Source organism: Schistocerca cancellata, chromosome 1 (genome assembly GCF_023864275.1).
Source record: "Schistocerca cancellata isolate TAMUIC-IGC-003103 chromosome 1, iqSchCanc2.1, whole genome shotgun sequence".
In the NCBI taxonomy this organism is placed as follows: Eukaryota; Metazoa; Arthropoda; class Insecta; order Orthoptera; family Acrididae; genus Schistocerca; species Schistocerca cancellata.
Window position 1 is genome coordinate 163,036,358 of NC_064626.1, and position 14,439 is coordinate 163,050,796.

Below are 14,439 nucleotides of genomic sequence, written 5' to 3' on the forward strand. Positions count from 1 at the left end.
TCCTGTACCCATACAATAACTAGTCTTACTCAACAACACACTACACCCGATACCTCAATATCCTCAAACAGTTCTGCTGTACATAACATATCAACTGTTAAGTCAGGCTCCACATTCATCCACAGTGACTTCTGGTGCCACTCGACACACAATCACGCGATTTAAGTCTTTGCATCACTGTTCTTGTTTTAACTGGATTGGCTTACACAACAGATGGTCCTAGCAACAGATCAACATTGATGACCGCTTCCCTAGTCGGAATCTCCTGTCACTAAGTCCCACCATGCATCATCGAAGGTCAGTTGTGGCATGATGCTGTTGCAGCAAGACTAAACCTAGGATCATGCTTTAGCCCTCACTTATGTGAGGCACAGCTTCCACACTCTGTCTAAACTTGGTTGTTTCTGATTGAAATTTTACAGTTATCGACCACAGAGGCCATGTATTATCATCTCCCACCTCACGCAAATTATAATGTAGTGCGTCCCATTGCCTGTTACCCATTAAATCCTTTGAGCCCACTGACACGTGCCCTTGTGCCACCTGTTGTCCTCACTATGGCACATTCTGCGTCTGCATTCATACTCACTGCATTTGCTTTTACTGGGAACATCCTTCGGCAGGTCTGGGGTTCACTTTTGAGTTTAATGGGTGCTTCTTACCACAGGTCATCCTTACTGTTGTTCCTATAATACTGTTGCTGATACAAGCCACCTCTGCTGTTATTCCTGCAAAACTGTTGATAGTTCATAGCATCAGCACTACTACTCCATGGCTGGCGGCACTGCCTCTGCACATGCCCTGTCTGCTCACAACTAAAACATCTTATATTTGCTGCTTACACGTTTCTCCCACCTCTTTCCCCTGTTACACCATAAGTCTCCTTGGATTCTATTACTAGCCTAAATGCGGCATGGAGAACTTTAGGCTCTCCAGTGCACACTCTCGTAGACATTACTGCTACAAAACTCCTCAAGAAAACATCATCTGCCTATTGCTTGACTTCCTGTAACAATTCCCTGTAACTCAACACTCTGTGTCATCTCATGTGTGCACATTAAGTTCACTTATTTGCTTCATTAGGCCTTAAAGAAATTACACTTGACTGCTCATGGAAAAACCATGCACTCTCCCATTTCCTCTATCTCTGTACCAAACTTTACCTGGTGCTGTGACACCATTTTGCCACTCTGGCCACTACTGCTGCACACTGGAAGTTTCACCAAGCACGGCTTGTCCATCTCACAATCCCTTTTGCATATGTGTTGTTGTAAAGTCCAGGTCACCATACTGCTCTTACCAGCACACAGTTGCTACTGCAACAATTCAGTGGCATCCTTAGAAATTCCACAAAAATTATGTAGCGGCCTACAGGTAATTAATGTCAAACTATGATGCTACAGGTAGTTGGTCTTGTATAATCAATTGTCATTAACATACAACAAAGGATGCCTGTAAGGACTAAACAGCAGAAAGTTAACAGTGCAACAAAATCAAACAAGGGAGCTACCGTTTTGATAAAAGTATTTAGCTAAGATGATGATATATTATGGATGTGAAGTGTGGGTTCTCTCTCATTCTATGTCCACGTAAATCTGAGCACTGAAATGCCAGGTGAGTTGACATGCAGAGCATCTTCTACATCATAAGATATAGAATGACAAGGTCACTGTATGGCAGAGCAATGGGCAGCTGTAATTCTGTTACCAATAGCAGTATTTATTTTACATGTCACACGTTAAATATACTTTTGTGCATTGCTATTTTCATTCCATTGGGAATGCACTATTCATAGCTTTTTGGATAAAAGTATTGGTATTTTAAATTGTCTATTTAACATGATAGTGACAAAGGATTAAATTTTGCAAATCAGTTCTATTGCAAATGCAGTTTACCTTGTGTCCATGTTCTTCAGCCAGAAGTATTCACCATAATTTGTCCTACTCTGATAATAGCTGGAATCTTGTTGTCTGTAGCAGGTGAACGTGTGAAGTTTCCAACAACACCACCACCACGCAAAAAGCACCAGACTGGACTCCTGCCTGAAGCGTATCCCCTAACCAAGTCAAAGAGCCATGAGTCTCAGCTGGCAAATCGGGTGGATGGAGGAGACAGCAGTGGCGCAAGGTAACTTGCACTATTACCTACAGAAATTGCCTGATTATGTTGTTGGTTCAGGAACGGTGAATTGTATACTTATAAAATGAACTGTCACTCTCCAGATGGTTGTATAGTAGTAATAGTTATTACTGTGCATAGTCTCACATTTTTATTCAGGTCACACTCATACACAGGTACACACAAAATCAAAAGTAAATTCTGATAATAGAATATCCTGTCTTCTTTTTCTTATGCCATCATCCCTTACTTAGAAAGCATCTGCATGCAAATGATTGGATTTGGCATTATTAATGTTAGAGGATAGCTGGGTGTCCTTCTTGTTGCCTCCCTTTATCCCCATGACAGAATTTGTGTACCCCAACTGTCTGTGTCTAAAGTTATCCATGTGAAAGTTTGCAAGTGTTTGTGAATTGTGCGACTGAGGTGGGATACGGGTACCAGTCTGATGTGGGACACTGCCTAAAAATCACATCCAGGCTGACCAGCACACCGCCCCTTGACGGATTAGATTTGGGGCCGACATGCCTGCCTGGATCTTGGAAGTGATGTGTTGACATCTGTGGCTATCCCAGCGGATAATATAAAATCCTCTCTGAAAAGAAAATATGATAGTATGAAAATGGACAATCACTAGAAATACAGAGTAACTTTTGTGTGTTTTTGTGTGCGCACAAAAACTAGTGGGCTTTCATGTCGGCCACCAGAAAATTCTTTCATACGGTTATGAGATGACTCATTCTGCTCTTAGAGGTAGAGCACCAATATGTACTGGTCACCAAAGTGAAATAAGTGTTGTAACACTGACTCTTATTTACAAATATGAAAAAGGATCTGTAACTGCATGGTACTTGGATTATGACTCAAAATAACTGGAAATTTATCATTAAAATGACCTGAAAATATTGATAAAATGATGTAAAAATGATGCAAACTATGTGTAAAGTTAGTTATAAAATGAATGTGTAATGAAAACTTTATAGGAGGTTGGAACTGTAATTATTGTAATTATTTTAAAATCACTGATTTTTTTTAAGGGAAGTCATTATTTAAAGTGGGACAAAATTATTTAATTATCTTACACCTTTTGCAGTGTGTGACATTATTGTCTTACTAACACTTTGATCCTATGTTTATGGGCAATATGTTAATCAAAATTTAATTTATAATAGTGGAAACAAAGTGGTATATGAGTGATAAAGTATTATATGATTTGCAAGAAAATTACTCTTTGCCTTTTTTTTAACTTACTTGGAGCCTGACAAAACTGCCAGTCCTGTTGTTCCTACATGTTAAGTCATTTAATGAGATAAAAATATTGATATTTAACTGAGGTGATATCATGCGGAATTTTCATATTCTTTACAGCAATGAGCATATTCCAGGAACAGGTGGTAGGCTGATGCGCCGGGGTCGGCTGCCAACAGAGCCAGGACCCAACTGCAGTAGTGATCTAATTGGCCAAGAAAACACCTCGCCCCAGCTTGGCAGCCCCTCAAGAGCTCCACCTAGTCCAGCATTGCCTGATGATCCCTCCAATAAGGGTATTTTCATTATTTTAATATCATACATTAACTTTCGGGTTGCAAAAAAAAACAAATAATTGCAGCCGGCCGGGGTGGCCAAGCGGTTAAAGGCGCTACAGTCTGCAACCGCGCGACTGCTGCGGTCGCAGATTCGAATCCTGCCTCGGGCATGGTTGTGTGTGATGTCCTTAGGTTAGTTAGGTTTAAGTTGTTCTAAGTTCTAGGGGACTGATGACCATAGAAGTTAAGTCCCATAGTGCTCAGAGCCATTTTTGAACCAAATAATTGCTGTGCGTAGAAGATAATTGTTCCCTAAGTGTTTAGTTTATGATTTATGACCGTACTGATAACTTTACTCAAAGGATTTTCATAGAATTAATCGACAGACAATATTCATTAACTACTTATAACAGAGGCTATTATTATCCCATGGCTTTTTCACCTTGAGTTGATTGTTATCATAACTGTTGAGAGTTATAAGCAGATTGTGTTCCACAACCAGTTTTTGTAATAGGTTATGTTAAATCTTCTTGATATGGACATCAAGGAAGAGTATGATAACTGATAAATCTGCAAAATGTAAATTTGTTAAAGTAACAGTATCGTAAGGGAATCTTAATAAAAAAAAAGCCTCTTCAGACCAAATAAGATGTCAAACTCGGTCTGAGTACACATCTTTTTTTTGTCACTCAACTCATTACCCATTATCTCCTTTTTATTCTTCTTACCCCCTGTTTCAAATGTTTGTTTTTACTTTTTTTTTCATCGATCTGCAACACTACTGTTGTATCGGGAACTGAAGAGTGAGTTGTTTTTTAATTGCTTTTTTACAGTTTATCTGAATTATTGTCTTTTTGTAAATTTCTTGTAGTTTTGTATATTTCTGTTGTGTATAGATCATTTTAATGTTTTGTCTTGGTTTGTCAACTTTCCTTTGTCTCCATTGTTGAGTTTCCTTTTATCATTTACAGCTTATCAGCTGTTCTGTTCTGTTCCACTCTTGAAGATACAACATAATGTTCCAAGAGCTGAATGAAATAAGTTGTAGGTTATCAACATTTTTGTATTGCAGTTTATGGGGGACTGTCTTGTTGTTGGCTCCCATTCATGTTTCATACAAAAGCATACACCTCCACTTTCAATCATACACCTTTGTTGGCAGCTTTAATGAGTCATATTTTTGCACCATATTTTATTATATCAAACGATTGAAAATCCAGGATGAAATAATGACAATATTCTAGAAGGATATTGCTACTTGCCATGTAAAGGAGATGTTGAGCTGCAGACAGGCACAAGAAAAAGACTGTCAAGCAAGTAAGCTTTCAGACAAAAAAACCATTGTCAGAATCAGACAACACACATGCGCGCGTGCGCGCAGCTTGCACACACAGCCGCAGTCTCTGGCTGCTGAGGCCAGACTGTGAGCAGCAGTGCTTGATGGGAGAAGCAGTCTAGTTGGTGGGGGTAAGGAGAAGGCTGAGGCAGGGAGGGGGAGGGGTAGCAGCGTAGGGGAAGCATGAGGGCCGAGATAGAGGGAGGGTAGAGCAGTTATCTACAGTTAGGAGGTTAGACGGAGGATGGGGGCAATGGAAAAGAAGTAAAAACGACTGTGGGTGTGTTGGTGGAATAGAGGGCTGTGTAGTGCTGGAATGGGGGTAGGTGGGTGTAGGACGATGACTAACAAAGGATGAGGCTTGGAGGATTACAGGAACGTGGGAGATCTTGCATGGAGAATTCCCATGTGTGCAATTAGAAAAAGCTGGTGTTGGTAGGAAGGATCCAGATGGCACAGGCTGTGAAGAAGTCATTAAAATGAGGAACATTGTGTTGGGCAGCATGCTCAGCTGTTTGTTGGCCACAGCTTGTTGGTTGTCGGACCCATGTAGAATGCAGTACAGTGGTTGCAGTTTAGCTCGTAGATCACATGACTGGTTTCACAGTTAGTCCTACCTCTGAGGGATAGGTGATGCTTGTGACCAGACTGGAGTTGGTGGTGGTGGTGGTGGTGGTGGTGGTGGTGGGGGTAGGATGTATGGAACAGGTCTTGGGTGGAGGTCTGTTGCATGGATGTGACCCATGAGGCAAGAGGTTGGGAGCAGGGGTTGTGTAGGGATGGATGAGGATGTTGTGTAAGTTTGGTGGATGGCAGAATACCACTGTAGGAGGGTTGGGAAGGATAATGGGTAGGACATTCCTCATTCCAAGGCACAACAAGGGGTAGCCAAAAGTCTGGCTGAGAATGTGATTCAGTTAATCCAGTCCTAGTTGGTACTGTGTCACAAAGGGAATGTTCCCACAAACAGTACTTAACTGTCCGTTAACCCTACCCTGCTATTCGTCCTCCTCCCCCCCCCCCCCCCCCCCCTCTCCCCTGCTCCCTCAGCCTCCTCCTTACCGCCACCATCCGAATTGCTTCTCCCATAATGTGCTGCTGCTCGCAGTCTGGCCTTGGCAGCCAGAGACTGTGGTCGTGTGCCTGGGAGTTGTGTTAGAGCGAGCACATGCACACACATTTGTGCGTGCGTGTGATATAATTCTGACAAACCCCATTTGGCCAATAGCTTACTTGTTTGATAATCCTTTTGTTGTGCTTATTTGCGACTCAGCATCTCTGCTATATGGTGAGTAGCAGTCTGTCCTTTCCGTAATACTGTCATACTTCATTGAATTTTTTCATAGATGCTTATCAGTAGCAGAGCCCACATTTTAATTACTCTCCTCAGACTGTGTTCTGTTAGTTGATTGTTTGACTGGTTTTCTTTTTTTTCCCTCAGCAACACTTCAGGTTCCAAAGTCTCCAAGGACACCTACAGTTTCACGTGGAATGGGTCACATGATTGCACATCGCTTCACAAAAGCATTTAAAGTGATGACAACTTGTGATTACTGTGACAAGCAGATGTTCTTAGGCACAGGTAAGTAGTTAAGTCTCTCAGGCACAAAAATTTATAAATTTGTGGGAAACGGGGTAAGAGAAGAGTTAAACACAGGGTGTCTACGAACCGGGAGATCCGGGAAAAACCCGGGATTTTTTTCATCCGGGAGAAAACCGGGAAAAACCCGGGATATTTTTAGAATTCCGGGAATTTTTCATTGTTTTAGTTTTCAGTTAAATTTTTGTAATTTTGACTAGTAAGAACCGACACACTAACAAAGGATATTACTGTATCCCGCTACTGCAGAATAATACTTCAACAATAAAACATAAACGAGAGAAAAAAACGAAAATAACTTAAATTGCAAAGGAAATGCGCCATATACGACGATGACACAAGTGCTCATGCAAGCGTCTGCCAATTGAAAATGTGTCAAAGGCTTTAGGAAGACTATGCAGTGCTTCATAACAACAAATTGCCTCCAATGAGCGTGAAGTCGCAACTGTTTACATTCGATTTGTTTTAGCAGTTAACGCGCGGGCTCATGCGCATGCGCTGTAGAGTCACGTTTGAGTAGTAGATTTTCCCGCTTCTGTCAACAGGAATGTGGCTGTTGGCTGTGCAAGCAGTTGCAGCAAGCAGCTAGATACTTCCGGGAAATGGGAGCGCCTAATTCATATTCTTGAGGGGGGCGGGGGGGGGGGGGACTTGTTTCACAAAGCACCTAGCATCCAGCGCACGTTTGCCTATCAATTAGTCATATGATTTTGAAACGCTCCTCTGTTGGCTTTTGAACACATTTTAAGTTGATTTCTGAATGAATCATAAGCTGACTTTTGAATGCATGCATAGTGTACGTGATGTCTCTGTCAGGAGAATCCTCGTCGCATCTAGAAATAAACTTTCCACAGACAAAAGGGGACGGGGCTATACGAGCTGAGTGGAGTAAAGCCGAATGGATGAATGGCAATCGCTGTCTGATTATGTGGCTGATTGGGTGTGCGAATAATCAGCGTTGTTATAATTACTAGCGAAATCCATAGATTCATACTATCAGAATGGAAGTAAACGACAGACAGGAATAACAGGTGAGAAAGATTATGTATTATCTTCTCGGTGTGTCCAAGAAAATGAAGTTTTGACAGAAAATGTTTGGCCAGATCGCTACACTAGTAAGGACCAGTAGTACAGTCCCCGGCTACCAGCCGCTTAAGTTCTATTATGGAAGTAACACGGAAAATGTGTTGTACTAACACGTAACAACGCCTAACCGGAGAATAATTACGGGAGAACTAAATCAGTGATTCTGGCAGGGTTAGTGAAGTTAATCGGCGAACAAATTTTGACAGTGGCAGCAATAGCTACAGAATTGGTGATGACAGGATTGTTTGTTAGAACGAGGACGGATAAGAAACGAGGACATCACACAAATTATGGAAGAATAAGACGATTCCAAATTTATATAAAAATTTCGTAATACTAGTTTTCGATCTCATGCTAGAGAAGCTGGTGCATATGAATGAAACATGAAACTATTTCCTAACATAAAGCTATTTGCTTCTAGTAGGCCTAATAGGCATTTGATATTGATACTTATTGGATTATATTCTGTCGTGTTATAAAAATGACCATTTGTGCCAAAACAGTCTCGTTTATTTGGTGTGTTATAAAATTGCTGCCGTATTAGAAAGGCCTATTTTGTTTTATCTAGCAGACAGTGACAAAATAGACGCAATCAGATCGAGAAACCACACCAGTCTTGGGTATTATTTGTATTAACAGCTTTTTCAGTATTAGATAACTACATTTCGATTTTCCATGTAGCAAAACGTTTGACAAACTTTGATGAGGTAGAAGATTCTTTCACAGAAAGGAAAACACGCCATGTAAAGCTGTGGCAAGATTAGAGAGAAAAAAATGCTAGGAGCTAAGGTTTGAAGAAATGTGTAATTTCTTGCTTATCTCTTGTCAGTACTGGTTTTATATATCCTATATTTAATTTTATGTCACACAAAACAGCAAATTATTAACTAATGGGCAATGAAGAGTTCAGATTTTCCGAAGAGTTCTTGTTCTCTCGATTACAAATAATCCCATCCGCTATTTATTGCGAGATTTTTTTTAAGAGAGGCAGACTGCCAAACCGGCCGACTGGGAGCAGGAGAGGCACTACAGGACATTTCAATTTCCACTCTCCTGAATATAGTTTGGACGTGCAGTAGAAAAATGCTTTATGAAGAGGCATGGAACTGCACTTGGGCATACTTAAGACCAAATAATATGTCTTACATTTCCTCGAATACATACGTTTTATGTTTCAGACTTTTCAGAAAGATGTGCGCTACAAGATGAACATATTTTGAAAATTCGATTTTTTTTAGTATTGACCCGGTTCGCAAATGTCGTAGATCCGGGGCTGATGCGCAGAGCAATCTGAGCTATAGTGGATAGTCTCCACGTGACCCGTGTTTACGTTCAGTGATTTTGCTGTTTCCCCTTCGTTTACTCTGACGTCAAATGAAAACAAAACGGATATCCGTGGCCGGGAGCTATCAAGTGAATTAAAACACATTTACATAATTACTAAAGGCTGAAATATGTCATTAGTTTCAGATTTTATTTTATTTCCACCTTTCTGACAGTCAAGCATTAATCGCCTTGTGGAACAATGAAGTTATTTTTGTCTGTTTGCTAAAGAAATTTGACTTTTGCTAATCTTTTCCGCAGAGGCAGTCAATGTGTTTGAAACGAAATGTTTAATTCCACAGTGCTGGGTAGTTTCAACTGTTCGCTGCATTTCAAGTGCACGTTTTTATTTTCTAGCACGTATGGCATTATGCCATAATAAAGAACCAAACATGATATAATACAGTACTGGTGCTCCAAGAAAATTTACATCCTGAAAACCACACTTAAAAGCTTAATATCAGGTCGGGGTCTACGGTACTTCATTGGGAATCTGGACATACGAGTGTGCCTTTAAGTATGCACTTTAAATGTGCATATTTTAATATGGTTCACGAAATTCCGATGGTCTTGCAGTATCATCTTTCATTGATGATCTTTTACAAGTACATACATACGGGCTTCCTACGTCACATCTACCCAATTGCGGTGTCGCCTGTTACCTGAGCTCTCTGCAACTGCTGAAACGAACCTATTTGTAATAGGTCACGGGAAAATATTAAGGTTGGTGGTTTGAAAAGCGTTACTTTCAAAGTAAATATCCTTTTACATAAGTTGAACTACGTACAAGAATGGACCGTGAATTTATTAAATCACAAAGCGTTTGACTCTCATTTAAAAATCAGGTGTCTGATGATGAGCCATTTAGAAGCATTTCGAACCCTCGAACCCTGAAGATCAGACATTTATGTCATTATTACAAATTTTACAGGCACATTTGTATGATATCTCTTAAAGTGTAACACGCAAAAAAGATCAACAGTATATGCGAAAGCTTAGCTTCTCTTGCAGCTTGAGACCAATATTTTATGTGGAAGCTTTGCTTTTCTTGTAACAACACTATGTATATTAATCTAAACTATTAACTTTCCTTGTTTGGCGCGCTACTTAACACTGATGTTGCTATTGGCTGACTACATCACGTGTCCTATGCTCTGAATATCCTCTGTCATCGGCTGGCGAGATCACGTGACCTGAGTTACGAACGGCTTACAAAAGCGCATCGAAATCTCGATTTCAATGGTTCGGAAAGTAACATGCGGTGTTTGGTGGATTTCCAATGTATGTTTTCGTAATACGAAAATACGCAGCGTACATGCTGCTGTACATCAAAGATATTTCCAAAACGTGTCTTTTTCTCTGAGTTTCGTTTTCTAAAGTGCCGGGAAATTGTACGCTCGTGTACAAAACCATAACCACTCAAAGGAGTGATAGGGGAAAATATACTGTCATCCGGGAGAAAGTGTGTTTGTGTTTTTAACTGGGAAGTCCGGGAAAAATCCGGGAATTTTTTTTCCTTGCCCACGTAGACACCCTGTAAACATTTTTATTTTTATTCTGTTGTAAGTGAACTGCAGTTTAGGAGCATTAAGTTTTACAATCGTGAAGTGCAAAGAAAGAATCAAAAGAAAGAGAGGGTGCATAAAAAAAAGTGTTAGGGGTAAGAATGAAACAAAGTTTTTTACTACAACCTGTACACACAATGGAAAAATGTCTCTGCTTCAGAATATGTAAAAGATATAATAGACATGGACCACAGTTCATGAAGCTGTGCGAATAAAAATGAAAAGTTCTGGTGTAATACTTTCTTACACAGCAGTACACTTAAGATTGGGAAAAAGCCAAATAATATTTTTTTTTTCATTATTAGCAATTTGTTAATTTTGTCCCCTTGTGTATTAGCAACCTACATCACACCAGAAATTACATTATGATTACAGCATCTTATGATCCACACAGTAGTATAGGGGAAAAAGCAATGTGTGATGGGAAACCTAATAAAAGTTCACCATATCAAAAGTTACTACAAGCACTTCTTTATAGATGTGAAATTTATGTATCAAATAAGAAAAGTGCAACAACCCATAAACGGGTTTCATTAACATACCAACATATGTAACGCATTAGAATACTCACTGTAACTCTAGAACTGGAAATATAGTGTGGTAGATGTTTTAAAATAATATTTGATTCATTTCTGTTGAGTAAACTAATTTTGACCTTTGTCACCCACACCACTGTTCTTTTGTAACACATTATTGGATGAACCTAGACAGAGGCAATTTCAGAGGGATTTCAGCTAAGTATAATAATAAAATATCAAAATGGGATACTAATAGCAACAGAAAAAGTTTATAGATCATGAAATAGGGTGTGACAATGCAGAAAAGGCAAAAATTAGCATTTCAGGTGTACTGTAAAGTGCAACGATGTTAAACCGTAGTTTCTGTACACAGTCTTGGAAGTGGCCTCCTAAAAATATTGTGCTGAAGGAAATTCAAGTGAGAAAATTATAAAAAAAATTGTGAAGCAATAATATGGAAAGCATATGTAGCTGCTCACCACACTCTCTCTCTCTCTCTCTCTCTCTCTCTCTGTGTGTGTGTGTGTGTGTGTGTGTGTGTGTGTGTGTGTGTGTGTGTGTGTGTGTGTGTGTGTGTGTGTGTGTGGGAGGGGGGGGGGGGGTAGCAGTCTTTTCAGATTGTTGTTATTCCAAACTGGACTTATTAAATTATTAAATTGAGCTGCTTGGTAAGTGCCAAAATAAGAGTTTCGAGATACAGAGGTTTAAAGTTTTCGATAGAGCCAAAAATCTGAATAATTTTATTCTAACATCCATTTTGTTCTGGATGGCTTTTAACATCTGTGTTATTCCATACAGGCATAAAAAGTAGAAGAAACAGAGAATACCACATGAAATATAGAAAAGGAAATATATTACTGTAGCTGAGATGAGTTATGTTACTCATCTCGCATACACTATACTGTGTTCATCATAAGAATGAAACTGATGTAAACATTACACTGTGTAGTCTTCTGCGTTTGTTTGAATGTCATTGGATTTTGTTTCACTTGGAGTGGAAGCCAAGCTGTGACCAGTACAATTGAGTACAATCATAAGGATACAGTTTATGCTATTTTACATGCACATAGATTGAGTGATAATGCAGGACAACAGGTTTACCAGAAGAATTAACTTGAACAGCACTTGCCAGCCAGCTGGTCCCACTAACCTGCAATGATATGAGCAGTTGCAATGCACATGTAATAGATGAGCAGAGAAAGAATATAGCTTTGAATGTCATTTAATTTTTGAAGAGAATGAAATAATATTCGGCAAAACTCCAAATCTACCAAATGCTTCTTACGTGACAAAATGCTCTCGTTCTCACTTAATGTAGTAGTCTAATTACAAACAAGATTAATGAAAATACTGTACTGTTGAATCTGAAGCCACTGAAGATATCAGTTACAGTCAGTCATCTGGTAATCTCTTAGCTCCTTCCTTATCTGAATCCGAGAAATACATTTCAGTTTTGGAACGGTCATCTGCGACATTGATAAGAGTCGATCAACAACAGACTGCACAGAGCCACCCAGGCACCACATTTTCTCCTCTTCTTTTATGATGTGGTGTTCTATATCCCACCAGCATTCAGCAATGATGTGAAAAAAACTGCTTCCGTTAGTTCCAATACCTCTGGCTGCTTAACAGTGTGGTATTTTTTGTTACGAATCCCTTGACTTGCTCCAGATCATTTCTGTTGGGTTCATATTGTAATAGTACAGTGGCAAATATAAAAATGCAGCAGTTTTGTGATGTGCTCAATGCTGTGAAAATAATGGTTTTCATCTTTCTACAACACTTCCACTCTGGATCATGTGATCTGGGGTATCAAGCAATGTACAGTCCAAATAAAAAATATTTGATTCTTCATTTTTGTCTTAAAAAATTAAATTGTTATGCTTTCTTAATTGAAGCAACCTTTATTAACGATCTTTCATAAAGTATCAATAATCAAGAATTTATATTTGAAATGAAAACTAATTTCGCATGCAATATGTGATTAGAAACAAAATGATGTGCATTATTCATAAATAATGATGAATTGTACAATAACAAAATGTAGGTATTTCAAGTTGAAGGGGGAAAAAAAGAAAGAAAATGACAATGCGAGACTTGAACCAGCGACCCATGAACTGCACAAGATTATCAATCAGCTGTACTACTGATTACGCTATACATCCAGTGCATGTTTGTATCTCAGCTATATCAAATACAGTCCCTCAGAAAACTTCAAAGCCAAATTTTTTCTTTTTTTCTGTAAATTTGTGAAAAATATTGAAAACAACTTATTTGTCAGTACGTTTAACTGTGAACCACTTGTGTTTCACTACAGAGCAGGAAGCAACCTCAGCCATTTTCATACTGTGTATTAACAGCGCAACAGAGCACAGCTGTACAGAGACTGTGATTGTGCACGATTTTTGAAATAAAAACTACATAGCTAAGAAATCGTGATTAAGAAACACATTGATGGCTGTTAATATAATAGAATATCTTAGTTTCATTTAATGTGACTTACTAATAAGATACCTAATACATAAGTGGAGCCTACTTCCAAGATTGTAACACCAGTGTACGTGTACTGTGGCTTCTGATTAGTTATTGCTTTTGTGGTTGTTTACATCATGTTTATTCCTATTATGATGAACAGAGTGTAACAACAAAATGTAATTATACATAATCATGTGAGAACATTTACACAAGTTACTGCAAGGCATAACTGCATAGCTCATTGCTTGAAAGTACTTCATCAACCATAAGCCTCATCACTGATGTCACCTACCGTAATGTGTCGCTTTTAGTGATCATAAAAATCCATAATTAACAAGAGGGATGTAATCTAAAAGTGACAGGACATCAGCGACTTTCTTCTTTTCAATGAGTCCATGTCCATCATATGTTGTTCAAAGGGTAAGAACTGGGCATTGCCTCCCATACTTCCTGAAAATTACTTTGTTCCAGATGTCATTACAGAATGTCTCTCTAAGGAGTAAAGGTGATTAATATTCAGAAGTTATTTTCCACTTGCATGCCTTCCTTAGGTTGACAGCCAGACAATCAGCAGTCTTTTTTCTGAAGACAATAGCTTCTTTCAAGTGTCTTATTGAAATAAATGCTCCTTTTCATGCTACAGACAGCAAATGAATTGTTCTTGGCAGATTTCTGGATGATATTAGACCACTCTTGTGGACTGTACACATCTTGTACTTGTCAATACATGTAATTTTAGACTGTTGCTTAATCTCCATTAGATGGCAACATTGTGAAACTGCTAATGAGAAAGTGATGCTCAGTGACTAGAAATTGTCGAAACTATACAGGGAGTATCAAAAAGAATCATCAGATTTAAAGACATCATAACTAATATGTTGTTTGAGATATG

The 14,439-nt window shown here is 39.0% G+C and overlaps 1 protein-coding gene across 1 annotated transcript in view; it reads left to right on the top strand.

The window, feature by feature from the left end:
* The window catches only part of LOC126167960 (kinase suppressor of Ras 2), a 166,783-nt gene that overhangs the window by 33,030 nt on the left and 119,314 nt on the right, over positions 1–14,439 (top strand). Inside the window, exons 5-7 of the mRNA XM_049920519.1 lie at positions 1,977–2,127; positions 3,487–3,662; positions 6,422–6,562. Coding sequence (XP_049776476.1) covers positions 1,977–2,127; positions 3,487–3,662; positions 6,422–6,562 — 468 coding nt within the window. The remainder of the gene's footprint in view (positions 1–1,976; positions 2,128–3,486; positions 3,663–6,421; positions 6,563–14,439) is intronic.